The 23,154-nt window shown below is 42.4% G+C and overlaps 2 protein-coding genes across 2 annotated transcripts; both read right to left on the bottom strand.

Annotated features, from left to right (window-relative positions):
* Positions 1-52: 52 nt before the first annotated feature.
* prokr1a (prokineticin receptor 1a) lies at positions 53-5,739 on the bottom strand. The gene is made up of 2 exons (XM_053615517.1): positions 5,137-5,739; positions 53-1,576 (listed from the first exon to the last, which is right to left on the bottom strand). The coding sequence occupies exons 1-2, from the start codon at positions 5,601-5,603 to the stop codon at positions 859-861; spliced, it is 1,185 nt and encodes a 394-aa protein (XP_053471492.1). The 5' UTR covers positions 5,604-5,739; the 3' UTR covers positions 53-858.
* A 12,004-nt stretch (positions 5,740-17,743) lies between these two features.
* snrpb2 (small nuclear ribonucleoprotein polypeptide B2) lies at positions 17,744-22,352 on the bottom strand. The gene is made up of 7 exons (XM_053615762.1): positions 22,268-22,352; positions 22,022-22,101; positions 21,274-21,446; positions 20,334-20,465; positions 20,130-20,171; positions 19,937-20,025; positions 17,744-18,143 (listed from the first exon to the last, which is right to left on the bottom strand). The coding sequence occupies exons 2-7, from the start codon at positions 22,083-22,085 to the stop codon at positions 17,984-17,986; spliced, it is 660 nt and encodes a 219-aa protein (XP_053471737.1). The 5' UTR covers positions 22,086-22,101; positions 22,268-22,352; the 3' UTR covers positions 17,744-17,983.
* Positions 22,353-23,154: the final 802 nt, after the last annotated feature.

Raw genomic sequence — 23,154 nt, 5'->3', positions numbered from 1 at the left:
AATAATAATAATAACTTTTGCACCTTTTTCGAGGTATTTTGCTACATTTACATCAATATAAACTAAAATCCTACTACCGGTATAAACTATAAAATACTGCAGAATGCGGTAGCGAATGATTTTGAACATCCTAGCAAACAGAGAGAGGGGAAAAAAAACAAAACAAGAAAGATTTTTTTCCCCCTGAATTTTCTTTTGGTTCACAAAGTGAAACCTCATCGTTTCTGATCTCCAAGAAAGCGCCCCCTTTACTCGGAATTCCCATTCGGGAACAACGTACGGACATATTAGCGTATTAACGCTATAACGCTGAGGTTACAGTTCACGGTTTTGAAGCGGTAGGTGTACATCAGTCATAACAGTTAGCCGGCTAGCTTGTTGCTAACCAAAGAAGTACACACACACACACACACACACACACACACTTTTTGTAGGTCAAAAATGATCCGACTTCTTGCTTCCGAGGAAAGTCGAATGCTTCAGAAGTCACACAAAGCCAAAGTAACCGCTACCAGACGCAAATGTGCGTTTTTCTCACGTCTGGTGTCCTTTCCCCTTCAGTGAGTTGAATTTCCTGGGAGGTAAGTTTTACTTGCGTTCGTTCTGACCACTGGAAATACTCTGCTTTCGTGGATGTCGAACAATTGCGGACAAAACCCAGGTTTATAAAAAAGAAAGCATTTTTTAAAGTGTAGATCCTGTATTTATTCGTTTATTTATGATCTATCTCAAGACGGAGGTATCCGATCTTTGAGTAGCCTTATGTGAATTTTCTCTTGTTTAATGTTAAGGAGTTCATTTGATCGGGTCCCACCGGGAGCTCTGTCCTCGTCCTCCTCCTCCAGATCTTTCATCTCTTCATCTTATTCGTGTACATTCCACTTCCTCCGTCACTTTGAGCGAAGAGGTCCTCATATCGCCCTCGACCACCATCTTCACACCAGCGACGGCGGCGTTCCTTGACACGACGTGCCACTGCGCACGTCTGGCCTTCTTGAGACACTTCGCAGCATTGTTCCTCACGCTCACGAAGCACAGCGTGTTGATGACCCCGTTGCTCATGGCGATGCATTCGATGATGTAGAACGCGACCAGCGAATTGCGCTCTCGCGTAATCACTGACGGGTAGAAATCCCGCAGGAGCGCAAAGCCGTAATACGGCGCCCAGCAAAGCACGTAAGCCACGAGGACGGAAATCAGAGCGACGACGGTGCGTCGCCTACGCTGCAAACGCCGCTCGAGCTGCTCGGTCGGAAACCCTGGAAAGTTCTTGAACCAGAGTTCACGTGAGATCCGAGCATAGCACGATGACATGACGGCCACGGGTCCTACAAACTCCACGACCAGAATGAACACAAAGTAAGAGCGGTAGAGAAGCTGCTGGTCTGCTGACCAGATCTGGGCGCAGAAGATCTTGCTGCCGTGCGCGACAGCGCCCTGAGGGTACTCGTGCTCCGTGGCGAAGTAGGCCGATGGGACGGAGATGAGGACCGGGAAGATCCAGACTCCGAAGATGAGCCAGTAGGCCGTCTGGTACTTCATTCTTGGCTTCAGAGGATGCACGATGGCCATGTATCTAGGAAAAACACACAGGAGCTGGGTGAGGTCATCTTATCTACACCGATGCTCTTATTGTGTTTGGACCAACATGAAACATCTGTGGGTTCTTTTAGAATTCCTTATTACAGAACATGGACCATCTCATCTACAGAAGCTTTTATGAAAACAGGCATTAAAGACAATGAGAATATTAACCACAGTGTTGCACTTTGTCATGTAAACCTGTTGCTATCCCTCTCTATCATCTAATCATCCAGCAGCGGAAAGGGTTCATCATAGAACCACTACTGAGAAGATGTTATTGGGGTGCTGGATCCATCCTGGTACGAGTGTATCATGTGCAGTAGCAATGGTGAGTCTTTACCAGGGTTGGTTTCTGTCTGGAGATTTTTGTTTGTTTTATTGTACCTTAAGCCAGGAGTGACACTAAGGTGTTCTGCAGCACCTGATACGCCCGTACCGACGCCGAACACATGTCCGTGTCGCCGCCGTGCACGGAATGAAACATGGTGGTCATCGTGCATAGCGACAAACGGGCTACGCTCAGTGAACTATACGCAATGTTTGACAAATAAACTGATTGAAATGTCAAACATGCAGGCGGAGCACACTTGCAAGCAATCACAAAATCGATTCTTGGCTCAGCGATGAATGACGTCGGAACCTGTTTGACATTTAGGAACGTTCCTCCTTTCGTGTATCGAGTCCCATATGGCAGCAGTGATTCATTACCATCTCACCCACGAAGCAAACACCCTGTGCCTTACATATTCAACATGGCCAAAATGTCAGTTTTCCTCTTCGCTCCACTCCACAGTGTTGATAGAATTCCTTCAATCTGACCACACCTACTTGGCCGTGCTGTCTCTCCACTTCAGGATCGAACAAACGGGAACATAATCGTCTTCCGTTAAACCTAGTTTTAAGATGAGGTAGCGTGTCATGAGACGCACGGATGCACGTAGAAGAAGAAAATAACAATAATAATAATAATAATCTGTGAGAATGTAAACTCTCTTTATTTAGGCTTCTCCAAGGATCTTTATCCCTAACGTGAATCAAGCCTGAGACAGACATGGATCTATTCATAATCATTATCCAAAGCAGGCTGGCAAAAACTCAAAACCCGCACACCGAAACAAATAAAAATGAATAACCCAAGGACATGGAGTAAGCGTAACACACAATAAACACGAGCGCAACTGTACAGTTACGCTAGGGAACATGCAAGACTGAAAGAAACGGGCGACAAGAGTGTCTACAGAAGATGTCCTTCTTACTACGACATCATCCGTCTCAAATGATAAAACTCAGACTCGGTTCCCGTCTGTATTCTACACAGTCGTCATTTAAAAATAAATAAATAAATAAAAATTCTTCTCCACTGCAGATGAAATTCACGTCCTCTGTTCCTGATTCTTCTCTGCGGTGTTAACAATCATGAGCCACAAGTGTGAGCAGTGATCATGGATGTGTGGCCAAGGCAGAATCGGAGACCATCAGGACACCAACAGGACGTGCGTATAACCATTATCTCTCCGTAGCGTGCGTTTTGGGCAGGAGTAGCATGAAAAACACGGTCCCGTCCTGTCGATTTCATAACGAGCCTTTATTGATCACGTATACGTTACAGCACAGGGAAATTCTTTTCTTCGCATACCCCAGCATGTCAGGAAGTTGGGGTCAGAGTGCAGGGTCAGCCATGATACAGCGCCCCCTGGAGCAGAGAGGGTTAAGGGCCTTGCTCAAGTTGGGGTCAGAGTGCAGGGTCAGCCATGATACAGCGCCCCCTGGAGCAGAGAGGGTTAAGGGCCTTGCTCAAGTTGGGGTCAGAGTGCAGGGTCAGCCATGATACAGCGCCCCCTGGAGCAGAGAGGGTTAAGGGCCTTGCTCAAGTTGGGGTCAGAGTGCAGGGTCAGCCATGATACAGCGCCCCCTGGAGCAGAGAGGGTTAAGGGCCTTGCTCAAGTTGGGGTCAGAGTGCAGGGTCAGCCATGATACAGCGCCCCCTGGAGCAGAGAGGGTTAAGGGCCTTGCTCAAGTTGGGGTCAGAGTGCAGGGTCAGCCATGATACAGCGCCCCCTGGAGCAGAGAGGGTTAAGCCCTTGCTCAAGGGCCCAACAGTGGCAGTTTGGCAGTGCTGGGGCTTGAACCCCCGACCTTCCGATCAGTAACCCAGTAACCCAGAGCCTTAACCAAGCCACCACTGCCCCCACATTTCATTTCTAAAATCTGAGTGAACTTTCAAGAGAGGTTCTTTTTTTTCTTCCCCCGCATATTTTACACGTAGTACTTTCTGAACAGAACAGGCATTTGAACAAATGATTTAAATCATGGAGGCTTTTTTTTTTTTTGCATCCAGGGACCCAGTAAGTGTAAAAATAAACAAATAAATAAATAATCCACAGGTGCGCCTCAGTACAGATTAATTTATTGGACATACTGTAGTCCAACTATTCTAATATTAGACTCGAGAATGAAATGATAGTATTTTGGGGTATTTCTTATTGAATGTCCGAGAGTTTGTTTTACTCCTGAGCCCTGGATATGCTTCACGGACCCCCGTGGACCTATATGGTGCAAAATCATCTTTATAGTGTGCCAAGGTCATATTTATCAAACGGTTATATTTCTGAAATACTAGAAAGATTTACATTTATTCATTTGGCAGACGCTTTTATCCAAAAGCGGAAAATAATCGGAACGCATTGCCGAGCGAGAACCACAAGAGCCCGAGCACGGAACTTAAATCTGCTGATAGGGAATGAGTTACGCTAGCAGTCAAAACATTTGGACACATGAGACTGGATATGTTTATATTCTTTTCCTCATCTTAAAAAGACATATATATATTTAGAAGCTTATGGTTGTGTTTCTAAGACGTGTAAGTAGTGAACTCAATGCCCATGCACACATTCGTTTCAGAATTATAAATCATTTTTAATAAGTAGTTTTCTACTTAAAATTGAATTATTTAATTTACAAATGAAGAGAAGGGGTGAGAAAGTTTAAGAAAGGTCTCCATCAGGTTCTAAGCTTCATCGGGAACACTGTGAAGAACGCCGAATCTAACTTAAATAATAACTTTTCATTGGTTTAACACTTTTCCTGGTCACGGCAAATCCCACAGATGTCGACGTCTTCATTATTATCGTAACGTGAAGTTACTGAAGGCAGGTCACAACGTTCGGTTGATTTATTTCGGCGAGTCCGAATATCAATTCGGATCATCCTTATATCAGCAATCAGGAAAACAGTTGAGAGTCAAAACCAGGAAGTAGAGTACAATGGTTAAGACCATAAAGCGCCATACACAGAGAAAGGTGTCAAAGGCTTAACACAGGACAGGTGAACACATTAAGGTAGTCAACAACACAACGACAGGGCCGGAGCAGAGACAAGACTATAACAGAAACCAAAACACGTGAAATCAGTTCTGAGAGAGGGAATTTGTGACCATTCTTCTAAAATAGTACAAAACTGACACCTGAAGATGAAGAGCGGGTATGTCCAAACCGGTGAGTGGTACTGTACCTGCTCGTGGGTTAAAGGAATTCCAAGGATCCAAACACTCACCTGTCCACAGCAATGGCCAGCAAGGCGTTGGTGGACACGTAGAGAGACACTGTCCGCAGGTAGTTGATCGAAATGCACAGGAATATCCCATGGTCCCAGGAGAGTTGCTTAACGACATAGTAATCCACCAGGAACGGGCAGCACACGACTGCCACCAGGAAGTCCGACACCGCTAGGTTTGCGATGAGCAGGTTGGTGATATTGCGGAGTTTTTTGTAACGCATTAACGTGACGATGAAGACGCAGTTCCCGATGCCACAGACGAGCATGATGCACACCAGAACGATGGCGATGATGATGGTAGAGATGAAAAAGGCTCTTCCCTGAGTCGTGTCCGGAATCTGGTCCACGGGAATGTCGTAATCCAATGTGATGTCATAGCTTGCCATGTGAGGCGACTGTGGGTTCTGTGACAGCTGACCTTGAGTCCACGTTACTGCCAGCAAAGTGTAGTTCCTTTCTCCCATCGTTTACCCTTAGTGTGCTTCATGGATCAAGGTACATTCGCTGCGTTACTCTCTCCCTTCTCTTTGTTCTCTAGATGTGCATTACTCTCTGGAAAAAAACAACAACAACAAAAAAAACAGAAGAAAGAAAATCATTTCTCACAGTAGTCTGTATGGCATAACGGAACTTCAGCCTGTGTTTTTATTTATTTATTTATTTTACTACTCTCATTAGTAGTATTTTTTTTTTTTTTTTTTGCCTTACACAAACCAATATGCAGCAAGTCTATTACCAAAGAGATAATTATTTAAAAATAAATGTTCCATTATTAAAAATTATTCATGGATGACTTGAAGAGCTTTGAAAGAAGAGCCACTACTGAAGATGATGAAGAAGAGGGGGGGGAGGGGGGGAAGTGGGGGGACCACTGGAAACATGTGGAAGGGGAAAAGCAAGGTAATAAATGGGGTTTCTGCTTTTAAATAGAATGAGGTTTATGTTCATTTATACGCTCAATGAATTAAGTTTTTAATGACATTTTATTAATATACTGTTTATTATATTATTTATACTATTTACTTCCCGAGGGGGAAAAATGTAATCACAGCATCATATTTTTTTTTAAATGTTATTTATTTTTTTTGTAAATGAATTAATCAGTTATACAGAAGCAATAGTCTGTATGCAAATTATTGCAAATACAGGACTCATTTGCATAATGCATATTCATCACTGGCGCTGGAGTAATTTAATTCATTCTTTAATTATTCAGGTTGTTTTAGATCAAATGTTCTCAGTAAAGTAACTGCTTGGATTGTTATAGTGTACACTGATTATGATCGGATTATATATATATATATATATATATATATATATATATATATATATATATATATATATATAAATAAAATGTATATATATACACATTATATATAATATATAATGTATATATATGTATATATAAAAAAAGAATATATATATATATATATATATATATATATATATATATAAAAAATTTCTTTTTTATGTAAATAATGTTTAATTAGCTGCATATGAGCTTAATGCTGGAGGATATTAAGCTTTAGTGACGTTCAGAGATTCTAACACAGTTACATTACTGAACGCGTTTAAAGATTTTTCTTCACAAAACAGAGAAAGGAAAAAAAAAAAATTATAATCATTTCAGGAAATTCTAGACAAGAACTTATTCCAGCTGTTAGGATTCATTTCATTTGTTCACGAACCGCGATCTTGTGCTCGGATCCCACAAAATAACGAACAATTTTAAAATACCAGGTTATTCGGCAAAAATCACGGGAATAAAACAAATACACGTGACGCGTTAATCACGTCGTTTGCGCTTAAAAAAAATAAAGCGTCATATCCATCATCTTACCGCCGCGGAGCCCGGTGTTCCGCCGCGCGCGCTCTCCCTCCGGTACAGCAGCAGCACTTCATCTAAAGTGAAGCTGTGTTCCCCTCTCACTGATGATGAAGAGCCGCTACTGGAGATCCACACACACACACACACACACACACACACAGGGAGCGCGGAGTATGCACGCGACAAGTAACTGATTTCTGACTTATCTCCATCTATAGATAGACAGATAGATAGATAGATAGATAGATAGATGCAGGGTTACACAGATGGATGGATGAATGCATGGATGAATAGATAGGTGGGAAGACTAATTCCAGACAGACTGACATGATAGATAGATAGATATCTATCTATGATAGATAGATAGATAGATAGATAGACAGACAGATAGATAGATAGACAGATAGATCGATAGATAGATAGATAGATAGATAGACAGATAGATAGATAGACAGACAGACAGACAGACAGATAGATAGATAGATAGATAGAGAGACAGACAGACAGACAGATAGATAGATAGACAGACAGACTGACAGATAGATAGATAGACAGACAGACAGATAGATAGACAGACAGATAGATTGACATAGATAGATAGATAGACAGACAGATAGATAGACAGACAGACTGACAGATAGATAGATAGACAGACAGACAGACAGACAGATAGATAGATAGATAGATAGACAGACAGATAGACAGATAGATAGACAGACAGATAGATAGACAGACAGACTGACTGACTGACAGATAGATAGATAGACAGACAGATAGATAGATAGATAGATAAATAGATAGATAGATAGATGCAGGGTTACACAGATGGATGGATGAATGCATGGATGAATAGATAGGTGGGAAGACTAATTCCAGACAGACTGACAGATAGATAGATAGATAGATAGATAGATAGACAGATAGATAGATAGATAGACAGACATACAGACAGACAGACAGATAGATAGATAGATAGATAGACAGACAGATAGATAGATAGACAGACAGATAGATAGATAGATAGATAGATAGACAGACAGATAGATTGACAGATAGATAGATAGACAGACAGACAGATAGATAGATAGATAGATAGACAGACAGACAGATAGATAAATAGATAGATAGATAGATAGATAGACAGACAGATAGATTGACAGATAGATAGATAGACAGACAGACAGATAGATAAATAGATAGATAGATAGATGCAGGGTTACACAGATGGATGGATGAATGCATGGATGAATAGACAGGTGGGAAGACTAATTCCAGACAGACTGACAGATAGATAGATAGATAGATAGATAGATGGACAGACAGACAGACTGACTGACAGGTTGCAGTTGGATGACCTAAGTCAGTGGTCACCAACCCTGTTCCTTGAGCTCTACCTTCCTAGGGTAGGAAAACCCTAACCCTAACATTGCTAATATGTTTTTTAAAACTGAGATCATTCTCAAACATGATCCTTAAATCCGCAACGCAGTCACTAGCATTAAGAGTCAAGGAATCTAGATTTGGCAGAATTAACTTTCTCTGTGCATAATTTCCGATGATCAGTACCTCGCTCTTATCTTTATTTAGCCGAAGAAAGTTCTGGGACAGCCGCAAGTTTATGTTGTCTATGCAGTCTACAAGCTTGGACTTGTGGGCATCTGGTGCAAGTGAGAGATAGAGTTATGTGTCAACTGCATACTGACGGAAGGAGATGTTATATCGATTCATACACCAGCTAATGGCAGCGTATATAAGTTAAATAACAAAGGACCCAACACTGAGCCTTGGGGAACACCACAAGGTATCGCATGACGTCTGGAGGTGTGTGGGTGTACCCAGTGCAACATAGTAATCCCTGCCACTTAAATAGGATCTAAACCAATCTAAGACTAGACTAGTCCTCTCGTACTCATCACATCACGAGTGCACAAACACAGACGAGACAGCCACTGAAGGAATTCTTCAAGCGCCCATTATCTCAATACCGTTTCCCCAACGAGCATCCATTTAAAAATGTATTAAAAAAAAAAAAAAAGCAAAGGGATGAAATGTAATTACAGAATCGTAAAGGATTAACGAGTGGAAGGACGAGATATAACGTCTACATAATATCTTCCTCTTGCCTTGCCTGGTTTTTATCTCACTATCACCTTCCTGTCTGTCTTCGTGGATCGTTCTATATCACGCTTATTCCATCACGCCTGTGTTTCCTCTCTCGCGCTCCTCCGCATCTCATCTCACTCATCGTTTCTCTCGCCAGCGCGTTATCTTTCAGCGTGCCCTCATTTCAAACCGACTGAACCTGACCGTCCGAGTCCATCCATCCTGATGAAATGACACTCGCATTTATTGCTATTCACTAATCCCGTAAGCCTAGAATAACAAGCCGTCTGATACGCCGTCTGACGGTGTTATTTATGAATCCCGAAGCCTCTCTCTGACCTTGAGGGAAATAAAAACAGCAGGGATACCACAGCGGAAAAGGTTTATTGTGTACGCCTGATTCATATCAGAGGACATTCATATCAAATCAGAGGATGCGGAGCAGGAAATATGTAAGGAATAAACCCCGACAGGAGTGCTGCGAGGAAAAGAACCGACAACGGGATGATGGGGTGACGACGATGCCATTTTTGTTGTATGCAAACGTTGTAAGTCCAAGCGTACGTAGGAGAGACTCTCTAAAGGTTCTGTGGATAGTTTAGGGTTTTGTATAATAGCCACCACCAGATTGAAGTATTTTCTCTCCGTGTGTATGTGGAAAGCACACAGATCACACTGGTACAGAAAAAAAAAAAAAAAGGCTTCTTACGAGTTCTTTGCTCGCTGTTTGGTTAACACTACCAGGTTTGTAAAAAAAATTATAATAATTTTAGTTAAACCTTTAAGCGTTTCCCCAAATAGACACACCGAAGAACCCTTCAGGGTTCTAGATCTAATCTTTCGAAGAATGTCAAAGATGGGATATAAAAAAAAAAATTTAAAAAATGTAAAAAACGAAAGGAAAATGAAGCATTTTGCTGATGTAGAGTAGGAAATAAATGGCATATAGCATGTTGTTTTGGCTATATCGCCTCCTACTGAGAATAGATACAAGATATATACAATATAGATACAATAAATAGATAGATAGATAGATAGACTGATGCATGGTTAAATGGATGGATGAATGAATGGATAGGTGGCTGAAACTAATTCATGATAGATAAATATATAGATAGATAGATAGATAGATAGATAGATGGGTGGATAAGACAGATTCATAATAGATAGCTAGCTAAATACATAGATACATAGACTGATGCATGGTTAGACAGACGGATGGATGGATAGGTGGATGAGACTAAGTCATGATAGATAGATAGATAGATAGATAGACGGATAGGACTTTTATTGTCATTGCACAGTACAGGTACTCAGCAGCGAAATGCAGTTTAGCATCTACCAGAAGTGCAAATAGCAGCATTGTGCAAATGAACAAAGTGCAGGTTGAAAATGTAAATCTGTACGTATACAGTAAATAAATAAATAAATAAATAAATAAATAAATAACAAGGCTATGGGAAGGCTAGTGAAGATGTGCAGCAGCTCTAGATAGCAGTAGATAAGAGTATGAATGGGGAACATTGTCAGTCAAAAGTGTTGTAACATCCAAAGATACTTCATCTGTGCTAAATAGCTCAGGACTGCCCTCTGAGTTGCGTGTTTTTCTGATTGTCCGCAGTAGTTACGTCCTGCGGTCCACAGGTGGTTCTTCGCTTTTCCATTTAAACGACAGAGATCGAAGCCAGAGTAATAAAACTTCCAGTTTCCTGGTTGGAAGTGCCATTTATCCATTTGACCAAGTAATGATAAGTTTGGGGATAAATGTAGATCTCTCTCCAAAACCTTGTCCAATATCAGACCATGGTATAATTTTTTTATTTATTTATTTTTTTTGGTAGTGTTGCACAAGACCACACAGCTGTGATATTCACCTTGGGCAGTAATGACCTATTTTGTATCTTAAGCTAACGTGAGATGTCTGGGAACGGCTCTTGGGGGGGAAAAGGAATCCCACGCTTGTGTGCTTCGACATAAATAAGCTACAGTTAACGTAACACGACAGCGTCTTAGCTAGCAACGCAACTAGCACTCTAGTTTGCTAACGTTGACTAATTTTACAATACGGTTACTAGCTGTAGCTTTTGTCATTTACGCAAAAAGACATTTCGAGCCACGAAATGAGATCATTGATGCACGAGTCAAAATGTTCACCTCATTATTGCTGTGGGTTTAGCTCGGCTATACGCCACGTTGATTCACCCATCTCGCTAACGCTGCCGAGACAAGCGAGTGAAAACATCTTCACTGTAAGCAGTTCTGTGTATACGTATATAGAAAATCCGAATAAAAAACAACACCGCTGACACGACGTTGTTATGACATCTTTCAGCTGGTGTTTCTAGACATTCTGTCTAACTCGCAGCAAATGCGATTGTGCTAACCGGCGAGAATTATTCCCTCCTTTCCAGAAATGACTGCTAATGCTAGTGACTTGCTAACAAGACTTCAAAAGGGCAAAAGATGTCTAGAAATACGTCTAATAAATACACTTGGATTGCCGTGTAAATATATCAAATAATATATTCGATCAATAGCAATGTTTTGGCACTTCATCTAAAAGCGCTAGCTGTGTTTAGTTCCACAGGTGCTAGCATATTTAGGATAACACCCCGCTAACCTGTTAGCTAGCCTCAGTGCTACCATGTGCGTCAGATCGTTTTCTCTCCTCTCCTCTCAACTCTTCTCTTGAATGAATTCCCTTTCCCACACACACACACACACACACACACACACACACACACACACACACAAACGTATTTTAATCCGCGTAAAAAGCGAACGTACTGGCGACTGATTTTGGCGCTCATTATAAATACATGACGAAAAGCAGCCACTTTTCGTGTACGAGTAAATCTTCACAAACGAGCTTTAAGGTCAGAGGCAGCTGTTGACGCTCGTAAAAACGGCTCGTAAAATCAGCGAAGAAGAAATCCGGTCTCTAAATATTATCCTGTCTTCTCAGCGCTTAGAGACCGCCGTAAATATACACCCAATCACCTGGTTTAGATCCGGCACGGTATTATATCCTGTTTGTCAAGTCATCTGCTTAGCTAAATTCAGATTCGCGTTTACTCGCGTTTGCTCATCCGTGAAAATGAAACGAAATCGGTGCTGACGGTTCCCATCCGAACCTTTTTAAATATTTTTCACCGGGGGCCTTTTTCGTATTCGTGACGCGATCCTGCTTTCTTTAGCTGTCTCCAGGCTATCACTCATATCCTCTCCTTCTACTTTAATTTCGCTAACAGTCCCTTTCATAATCTCTATCTGCACGCAAATGTAATCACACCACCTCCTCTACAATAACGCGGTAATCCGTTAGACGAGGTTTATAGACTTGTCGCCCAATTATTATCCACACATGTGAACTCTTGATTTAAGGGCTGTGAGTAAGTGTCACAATAAAACCAGGGAGAAATATGAGTAGAAGATGTTTTCTCAGACAGTGAGAGGGCAGGCTGTTCTTTCTTGTAGGACTTCTCACTCATCTGCAGATGAGACATGAGATAAGACAGTGACAGACTAATAATCATTAAAGGTCCAGTCAGCACCGTGGCTTCGTCTCAAGGAAATATGTCGTAAGTATAAAAAGAAAAAAAGAGAAAAAACAAAAAAGAGTCAACCTCGTAAGCACTTGAGGGGCCTGTGTTCCAGACGGATTTCTGGAAAAGAAAAAAAAAAGGGACACGTGCCATTGACAATATTGCTTAATCCAAATGGAGGCTTGTTCTCTGCCCAGGAAAGCAGGCCTGAAGTCACCCAGTGCAGTCTTAAATGTCACGCGGATCACCGAAGAAGGAATCGGTGGTGTCTCAGACGTTAAAGGAGCGAGACTCGGAACCTGTCAAATCCTACTTAAACTATATACTACACAGAAGGATGTATTTTACTGTGTACTCTGCTCTTGAAAGGGAAAATGCTTGCCATTAAGGAGGCCTTCACATAGTCTGGAGGGTTTCTAGCGTTCTAAAATGGAAACCCATTTTGGAAACCCATTTAGAAAACCACGAAAGCCTTTCGGATAAGAAAACTCCCCGGTGCGGGGTAGTACACAGAACTACCCTTTCCTTAAGAGAGTAAAAACGACACGTATTTTCTTACGACACGAGGCTGACGTTGGGTATAAGTACATTTTAAGACCTCGTGTTTTCTCTAAGACCTTCAGCGTATTCAGTGCAAATATTATGACTCAGACGGGTTTAGGGTTTGTTTTTGTTTTTTTTGCCGACTGCTAATCCTATCAAATGCTTTATTTACACAAGAGCGCTGTTGGATTCTTGATTCTGATTGGTCGGAAGGTGTTGCTTCATTTTCAGTTACAGTAGTTCACGCTGTAATTCAAAACACGGGTTTATATTAACGTGCGGTTAGGACGTTCGCCTCACGCCTCCAGGGTCGGGGGTTCGATTCCCACCGTGGCCCTGTGTGTGCGGAGTTCGCATGTTCTCCCCGTGCTGCGGGGGTTTCCTCCGGGTACTCCGGTTTCCTCCTCCAGTCCAAAGACATGCACGGTAGGCTGATTGGCGTGTCTAAAGTGTCCGTAGTGTATGAATGAATGTGTATGTGATTGTGCCCTGCGATGGATTGGCACCCTGTCCAGGATGTACCCCGCCTTGTGCCCCATGCTCCCTGGGATAGGCTCCAGGTTCCCCGTGACCCTGAAAAGGATAAGCGGTATAGAAGATGGATGGATTGATGGTTAGATATTAATGTGCTCGCTCGGTCACGCTAGCGTTTCTATAATGTGGTGGAGTTTTCTTCAAGAAGTCTACGTTGATTTCACTTTTAAGGAAGGAGTCTCACGTGCGTGCACTTTGTAACAGTCAGTAGGTTTTCCACCATGGGAAAGTCTTCAGGACGGAGGAGTTTATGCTTCCTGTTTTCTCTGTAACATACTGTAAGCTGTAGTGGTTTTTTTTGGTCTTATTAATTAAACAGGTGACGTGAATGACACTGATTATCTTGTTACAATGGAACCTGTGAAGGGGTGGGATATATTTATTAGGTCAGTTCTCAAAGTCGATGTGTTGGAAGCAGGAAAAATGGGCAAGCGTAAGGATCTGAGAGACTTTGACAAGGGACAAATTGTAATGGCGAGACGACTTGTAATCAGAGCGTCTCCAAAACGGCAGGACTTGTGGGGTGTTCCCGGTTTGCGGTGGTTAGTCCCTACTAAAAGTGATCCAAGGAAGGACAACCGGTGAACCGGCGACAGGGTGATGGACGCCCAAAGGCTCGTTGATGCACGCGGGGAGCGAAGGCTAGCCCGTCTGGTCCGATCCCGCAGAAGAGCTCCTGTAGAGCAAATTGCTGAAAACGTTCATGGTGGCGCTGATAGAAAAGTGTCATCTCAGCTTCCTGTGTACGAGTCTGCGTAGCTGCAGAACGGTCCGAGCGCCCACGCTGACCCCTGTCCACCACCGAAAGCTCCTACAATGGGCACGTGAGCATCAGAACTGCACCATGGAGCAACGGAAGAAAGTGGCCCGGTCTGAAGAATCACGTTTTCTTTTACATCATGTGGACGGCCAGGTGCGTGCGTGTCATCTGCTTCAAGTTATTCACTTTTTTCAAATTACTCAACCCCCTCCTCTCCCCCCACCCTTATCCACACGCGTTTGAATAATAACAAGAAGGTCGCTCAGTTCGACTGGATTACGTTCGTTCGCCCTGATGCCAGGGAAAGAAAGAGAAGCCACCGAACGGCAACGCTCTCCGTAATAGACCTACATATCAGCGCTGACTTTTTCAGCACACGTTTCAGCGTGTTTTATGAACACTTCTTCAGCTGGTGAATGGAAAGAAGAAGGAGAAGAAACAAAAAAAAAAAAATCGCTGCATTAACGGTCACTCAGATGGGCCAGCGTGTTTACAAGCCTCATAAATAACCCCTGAAGGAAATATCAGGGCTCGTCTTCAAAGAAATGTGAAAAAAAATGATTCTGCCTCATCTCTCCAGCATTAAAACGTCACATGGAGATGTTTTCCATCCCTCGTTCCAGTACCCTGAGGTTACAGGTTATAGCCGGACTGTTTATCAGAGGTTAACGCTGGTAATCTGAGAGCGTTACCTCTAAAATTACCTCCTGTATTTGCACCTAATGAACGCGTTAAAAACCCGCATGCCATTGCTGTGGAAAATCTCTCCAATCCAAGTCAAAATCTTCCAGTCAAGGGGTTAAAGATATCAAAAAACGAACTTTATTTAAGGTTTGCAGCAGGTTATAACAGCAAAAGGATGCTCTACTAAGTATTAAAGATGCTTACCATGAAGAGATTATCATCATCACTGGAGAATTTGGGGAAACCACTTGAAGCATTCGTTGTGTTGAACTATTTCAACTGCTAATGGTCAGCATTGATATTTGAACCTTTTTGTATTGTCAGCATGAACACCCCCTCCCCCCCAAGTCATTTCTAGGTCTTTGACACAAGCATAACCATTCCTTCGATTTAATAAATGCATTTCTGTAGATATAACTTCCTAATCATCGAATCTGATACGTTGGTTAGCACATTTATAATATATAATCATACACTTAATATGTCTAAATGCTGATTTCTCATTCGGTTGCTTTCAATCTTGTGCTTCAATGCTGATTTAAACACTCGCGATCTATTACTTCGTCAGCTTTAGTCTATTTATATTAGCCGGTACGAACTTTTCCGTGACTACAACACGCACGAGGTTATGTTTAGGTCGCTGACAGATACAAAACATTTCTTGTTGATCTATTCACAGTGTAACTGAACTTGATGGATTATACAGTAATCATACTCGAATCAGTTCTTAATCAGAAGATACTCTATACCGTTCCGTTCATGTCGTCGGGTTTCTTTTTCTTTTGCATTCACGGCACTCGGCAGGCGCGTTTATCCAGAGCGACTTACATTTATTCCCGTTTATACAGCTGAGCATTTGGGGGTTAAGGGCCTTGCTCAAGGGCCCAGCAGTGGAAGCTTGGCAGTGCTGGGATTGAACATCTTAACCGCCGAAATCCGGCGAAATCCCCATCAATAAAACGTCACCTGATGATTAACCGCTAAGGCCGTATAGAAGAGATAAATCGCATCAGTCTCAAGGTCTGACTTGAAATTGCACTGATTGATGCTCTTTGTACTCCACATATGGGATTTGCACAGGAACCTGGAGAAATTCCACCGTTTTATTTCCATCTGGAGCGGCCATGTCAGTTACAGGACAAATTATGTACGTGTTTTTGACCAACGCCGCTGATAGGAAGGATTTTTGCAAGCTGCTGCGTTGGAAAAAAGTTATCATCTCCAATTTGGTCTTGCCAATTCCCACCTACATATGAGGTCTTCTCAAGCGTACGAGAGCGAGAGTGGATGGAAGAAGTCTACCCCGGTTAAAACGGCAGGTTTTTGTGATGTAAAAAAAAAAAAGAAAATTAAACATGTCGGAACATTTCCCACAAAATTAAGTGGAAAAACAATCAGAAACATTTGAACGGGGGGAAGAGGACAAAAATAAATAAAAGTTACTATAACCCTTTTGCGTAAGTGCAACACACCCGTTTATAAGCGGGGATGTGGCTGTGTTCACAACGAACCAATCACGTTCAATCTCATGCTCAAGAGTAATCATCATACAGCTGTCAGCGATTAAATTATTCTGATTAACCCCCAAATAAGGTCCAGCTGTTTCTGTAGGATTTGTAGTGGTTTCATCCAACGGTCCTCGACGAGCTTACGAAGCACGCATGGTATCTCACTTGTCAAAAGTTATCAGTAGAATGGTGTAAAAGAATTTCCAAAACATTAGACGTACCACGGAACACCATGAAGGCCATCATCAACAAAGAAAGAAAATGGAGCACCACTGTGACATCACCGAGAACAGGACGTCCCTCCAAAATTTACAAAAGAACAAGACAAAATCTTACCAGGGAGGCTGCCAAGAGACCTACGGCAAAGTTAAAGGAACATCTGAGGAGTACTGATTACTCTCTGTATGTGACCATCTCTCGTACTCTTCACATGTCTGGGTTATGAGGTAGGTCGGCTAGACGGGAGCCCTTTCTCATAAAGAACACACGAGGCAAAATGTGTTATGATCTCATGAGACCATGTTTGGTGCAAATAAAAAAAAAAAGCTCATCACTGAAAGAACACCACACATACGGTGAAGCACGGTGGTGGCAGCATCACGCTTTAGAGCTGAATTTTCTTCAGGCAGAACTGGGGCTTTTATAAAGGTGTTGGGAATCACGGATAGCTACAAACACCAGTCGATTTTAGTGCGGAACTTTCAGACGTCTGCTAGTACGCTGTAGACGAAAAGGAATTTCACCTTTCACCCCAAGCAGACATCCAAATCAACAAAGGAACATCTTCACCAAGAGAAGATTAACGACCTCGCCACAGCCCAGACCTGAATCCAGATAGATCTGTGGAGTGACCTGAAGACTGTAATGGAGATGCCCTCACAATCTGATGCATCTGGAATGTTCTTGGAAGAACGAGTGGGAAAATTCTGCCAAGTGAAGATGCGCCACGCCGATAAACCCTCACCCGAGTGGTGTAATAAAATCAAAACAGTGCTTCAACAACGTATTAGACTTCGAAACGAACAGCACGGCAATCAGTGTTGCGTAGTTACAGAAGTATACACACCCCCAGGAAAAGACAAAGCTTGTTCCACAAGAATGTTAAAAACGTCCTTTAATATTCTAACATAAAAAAAACAACGCCACAATCCGTCCCGCTGCTCAAAACAATCTCGTTTCACATCAACAAAAATCCTGTACAATCATAAACATGAAAAGAAAATCAATCGTAGCGAAGTCACGATGGGACGTAGGATTCATTCAGCAGGGCTGCGTTTCAGTCCGACAATGCTCATGTTACAGGTGTGTGTGTGTGTGTGTGTTTGGGGTGGGGGCGGGTTCACTTCTTGGCGTAGGTGATCTTCATGGCACAGGTGGCGGTGATTCTGAAGCCCTGTAGTGCGTCTTTAGCGACTCCCGCCTGGGCCTCGCCCTCAAACTCCACAAAGGCGATGTCGTGTTTTCCGGGGACCAGACGCACCTCTTTGAAACCGGGGAACCTGCGAAGAGAAGAAAACAGGACGTCGCTGTAAACTTTCCAATTCAAGAAGAAGTTTTCCGCAAAAAAGCACACACACACACACACACACACACACACACACACACACACACAAAAACACCCCCAACAACTCTACGCAAATTTTTGAAGAAGGGGAAGAAAAAAAAAAAAAAAGCAGCAACAAATGTACAAATAAAATTCAAAAAATAAACAAAAAAATTAACTTAACAAAAAATAAATAAAATACCTCCGTGAAAACCGCCTCACTCATCTTTTTCAAATCACTGACTAAAATGCATTCCGTAGATCACCATATAGAGATTTAGTTTGTGTGTGTGTGTGTGTGTGTGTGTGTCACTCTGGAGTAATTTGCGAGCCCCTTTTCGTTACAGAGATGAGTCAGGAGAGAGAATGGTGAAGTGTGGCATTCATTAACAGCCAACGGAAATAAATAAATAAATAAATAAATAAATAAATAAATAAATAAAGGAGCTATTGAAGGAACGGTAACGAAGACGAGGAGACGCCAATCTCCCTACAAAGATGTCCACCGCGTACAAAATAAACATTTTTCCACTACGCACCGCACCCGGACCTTAAACCCTTTACCTTCGAACGTCAACACGTTCCTCTGCTCCCTCTGCGTTCACTCGCACACGATTGGATCGTTTGTGTTCACTGCGATTTGTGCTTCCTCGTGATGCATACGTGTCTGTCCTTTGTTCGGTCATGGTGCACACGTGGTGTCTGTTCTGGGTCAAGACGCTTTAGTCCTTGATTACGTTTCTCTCTTCTTAGCCCCGGGTAGGTCCTTCCTGTGTACGTTCAGATCGTGGGAGCGTCTTCGTCGTCTTCATGCACGCCATAAACCATCTCTTATTACAACCTGGCTCTTACTCTCCTGATTCTTCAGCCATCTTACATGACTCCACATACCCAAGTGTCCTTGGGGAAGACACTGAACCCAGAGTTGCTCCAGATGGCAAGCTGGCGCATTGCATGGCAGCTCTGCTACCACTGGTGTGCAAAGGGCTTCGGAACTAAGCTAAGGTTTAAAAAAAAGGCGCGCTATAGAAGCGCAGACTATTTACCATGTGAGGTGGAACTGCAGTATTTTGATTTTCGTCATCCGGAAAGATTTACGACGGCTCCGAGAACATTTTATCGTCGACGACGACGGCTCACGAACGCACGGCGCTGCTGTCTGGAACTAAACCAAACAACGTTCTACTTTTGGCTCGGCACCGCTCTACACCGCCACGCCAGGTAGTCTTCACGCGTTTTGATGTTTCCTCTCAGCCGTTTTCTCTTCCAGCTTATAAAGGACGTGATAAACACCGACTGTGTGAGAGATTTTAATGCAAAAACGCTATTCTCAAAAATAAATAAAATAAAGAAGAACAACAACAGTTTTCATTTCCTTTTGGTTTTTGCACAAAATCACGTTTGAATGAAAGATTTCATCATAAACCTGTTTTTTTTTCCCCCCGGATATTTTTCGGCTAAGTCATCATACCGTGACATGTTCGATTTCGACACCCGCCGCCACGGACACTCGTTCTGCTCTTCATCCTGATTCAGCTTTAAACTATTAACTATTATATAAACTATTAACCGTATGATAAATAACACGACACTACATTAAACGTTTTTTTTTTTCTTCAAAATTTAGGACTATAATGGTCCCACGTGTCAAAACTGAAACGTTTTTAACCGATTTGTTGTAAGAGCGCAGCGCGGGAGCTCGGTCATCCCTCGCAGTCAATGCTCCGAGGGCGGGGAGACGATACTCACTGGTTGAACAGCATGGACAGCATCATCTCGTTGGTCTCCTCGGGTAGGTTGGTCAGGAAGAGGATGTAGTTGGGAGGATTGTCAGGAACCTAACAACAACAAACGGACAAACGTGCATGAATTAAACGTGCATGAATTAAAATAAATACAAATAAATAACCCCTCCTGACAAATCTCAGATTTGTTCTTGTACCTGGACTGTAGCTGGTGGAGGCGGCTGATTGTTTACGGCATTCTGGAAGACAAGACGCATCGACGTAAACGACGTGCGGCGAATAAAAAAAAAAAAACAAGTACAGGGTCTGTGGGCGGAGCTACACATAACACCGAATAACCCCGATTTAAGTAGAAGCGTGACGATTTGCATCGCGCTTCGTACGTGACGGTGTGAACTCACCACTGGTTTCTTAGCGGCGTTGGCCGCTTGCTCCTGAGCTTTCTTCTTCTTCTCCTTCTTCTTCTCTTTGTCTCCGTACGTGCCTCTCATCTTAGAGACGATATCCGAGTCCGTCTTCGCGTACTGGATTCTCTGCAAGTGAGCAACGCATGTGGGATTTAACACCTGGAACGGGCCGAATATCATCCCCGGCTTTTCACGACAATCCCGCCTTCAGACTCCCAGAGGCACGGGGTAGGGGTGAGCCGCTTATACACTACCGGTCAAAAGTTTGTGGACACTTGACGGAAACGTTTCTCAGGATCTTAAAAACCTTTTGATCTGAAGGTGTGTGATTAAACGTTTGAAACCGGTGTTGTAGGCAAAAATATAAATGTGCCGACGTGTTCATTAGAAAACGAACATTTTATTTACAAAAAAAAATATATGTTTATGCTTGTTGTGCGTGTTTATTTTTTGTTACGCATGTTTGTTTACTTTGTTGATTTTCAGGACTTGCATTCACACACGATTGTGTTTATGTAAAGCACCTTGAGTGGTTACTTTTAAAGGCGCAATATAAAATAAAGTTATTATTATTATTATTATTATTTATTTAAACGAAGATGACTCTTTATTAATCCACAGACAGGGAAATTTGCGAAACAATTTTAAGTGATCAGCTAACATTGATCAGGGTCGTGGCGTCTATCCCGGGAACACTGGGAGTGAGACGGGAATACACCCCGGATGTGGGGTACTAACATCGAACGCCAATTTAGAGTCACCAATCCAGCGACTGACATGGTTCTGGGAGGAAACGGGAGAACCCAGAGGAACAACGTGAAAGGCGAACACGTGAAACTCCACACAGAGGGTAACCCGAGGGTCAGGATGGAACCGGGGACCCTGGAGCTGTGGTGAAGCTGTGACGCTACCCGTGATACCCTGAAACACTCACCATGGGTTTGTTGTAGAACGGGAAACCTTGCAGCTGTCTCAGTGCGTTCGTGGCTGCGGCGAGTTCTTTAAACACCACAAACGCCTGGCCCCTCATTTTCATGGTCTTCATAGCGACGATCTCGACGATCTGGCCGAACTGAGAGAAGAGGGCGTAGAGAGACCTCTTCAGCTCTGAGGAGAACACACAAAGAGTAAGACACAGAGTCGCATTTAAAACGTACTCAAGTGGCTTTGAGCCGGGACTCAAATCTTATGAGCTCCCACGAAACGGCTCGAGACGCACGGTCCGATTCAGCGCGTTGACGTATTTCCTTTTGAAACAGGAAGTCAGGGTGATGATGTGGTGCCAGTAGAGTTCGAGATGCACCACACACACCCCCCCGCACCGAATCTAAACAAACGCCAGAGACGGGACATTACATCATAGAGAGCATTTCATTGGACGAACACAAGACTAGTACAGAATCATTTCCCCAGATGTGATAAACTATACAATTAAAACAAGAATAATTCAAAAACTACTTCCCCCACCCCCATAACACTAAAAAAAAGCTCTGAATCATCCATTTTGATTTCAGAGACACTTGAAACCACTTTAAACTTGGGCAAGGCAGAGAAAATGAAGCATCATCCCAGCATGCAACATCTCAAACGTTTCCATGACGAGCTTCATGCAGCCAGCCAGCAAGATGGTTATTTTAAACCCCATAACAAGCTGTTTAATCACAATCCACCAGGACACGCACCTTCTTTCTTCACCCTGTCGTTCAGGTTGTTGATGTATATCGTGTGATTCGGTCGTATGTCCATGTTGCTTTTCTTTCACCTGCGAATATGGAACATAAAAGATTCCGTTCACGTCGTAAATTTAATGGAGTTTTTATTTTTAAAAATCAACATATTTAAGATAATAAACAAAATAAAACAAAAACATTTAACTAAACCCAGATTATTCATTATTATTATTATGAATGAACAAGTCTCAAACTTACCACACTTACTACACCGGAAACGATTCGGCTACGCACTTCCGGTTTTTGCTGCGCCTTTTGATGACGCAAGCGCGTTCGTTTCGCCGCCCACTGTTATGGAGGAAGAACTGCTTTCATCATGCTTCTTTCTTATTATTCCTCTTATTATTCTAATTATTCTTATTCTTATTCTTATTCTGTCGTTAAGAACACAATAACACAATATCAACAAGCCAGGAGAACAAAAGGAAAGAACACATAGACATAGATAAAAAGTTCTTAAAGTAAATAAAGTCGTTCACAGACACTATCATAGAAACCCTAATAAAATTTGTAATGGGAATTGTAATGGTCCCTGTGGGTCTCTACTGGTAATCTGTTGCTTTCTATTGGTGGCATGTTTTGTGTAGTGGATACCATTATGGACCAATAGCAGTAATGGTAACGGTTTTAATCTCTAGCTATGGTTTGTAATGGTATTTGTAGTAAACCATTAGAATTTCTGTGATGGTTTTCATTGCTTTTTTTTCCCCCAGCAGGGATTAGTCCATTGACCATGTCGACTGTTAAAAGCACTACACATACACAAGTGAATTGAATGATGGATGTAAACGTATGCCCTGAACCATCGCTCCATCTAAAGGAAAGTTGTATTTTCATAGTTGTAGATGGTTAATAGAAATTTATAGACCATTTATACATATAGACAAGACTAAAAAGTTACCACTGCAATTTATTTCTCATCTTAGTTAAGATGATTATATTCACATACGTATGATACGCTACACAGTCACACAGTTCTGGCGGTTCTACTTTACGTATTTTTTTTTTCCTTTTCCTCTTAATTAATCTGCATTGAAAACTAGAAGAAAGAAAATCAGAACACCTCCCTACTTGACTTTCCCCCC

The sequence above is a fragment of the Ictalurus furcatus genome, chromosome 26 (genome assembly GCF_023375685.1).
Source record: "Ictalurus furcatus strain D&B chromosome 26, Billie_1.0, whole genome shotgun sequence".
NCBI lineage: Eukaryota > Metazoa > Chordata > Actinopteri > Siluriformes > Ictaluridae > Ictalurus > Ictalurus furcatus.
Note: the sequence above shows the minus strand (reverse complement) of the source record. Positions and strands in the feature narration are given on the sequence as shown.

What these genes read in the sequence shown, in the direction of transcription:
- prokr1a (XM_053615517.1), bottom strand. Translation starts at nt 5,603, where the DNA reads ATGGGAGAAAGGAACTACACTTTGCTGGCAGTAACGTGGACTCAAGGT. An exon ending in CTGGCCATTGCTGTGGACAG is followed by an intron (nt 1,577 to 5,136) that starts GTGAGTGTTTGG and finishes TGTTTTTCCTAG; the next exon opens with ATACATGGCCATCGTGCATC.
- snrpb2 (XM_053615762.1), bottom strand. Translation starts at nt 22,085, where the DNA reads ATGGACATACGACCGAATCACACGATATACATCAACAACCTGAACGAC. An exon ending in CGTTCTACAACAAACCCATG is followed by an intron (nt 20,466 to 21,273) that starts GTGAGTGTTTCA and finishes GCTCACTTGCAG; the next exon opens with AGAATCCAGTACGCGAAGAC. An exon ending in CTCCACCAGCTACAGTCCAG is followed by an intron (nt 20,026 to 20,129) that starts GTACAAGAACAA and finishes TGTTGTTGTTAG; the next exon opens with GTTCCTGACAATCCTCCCAA.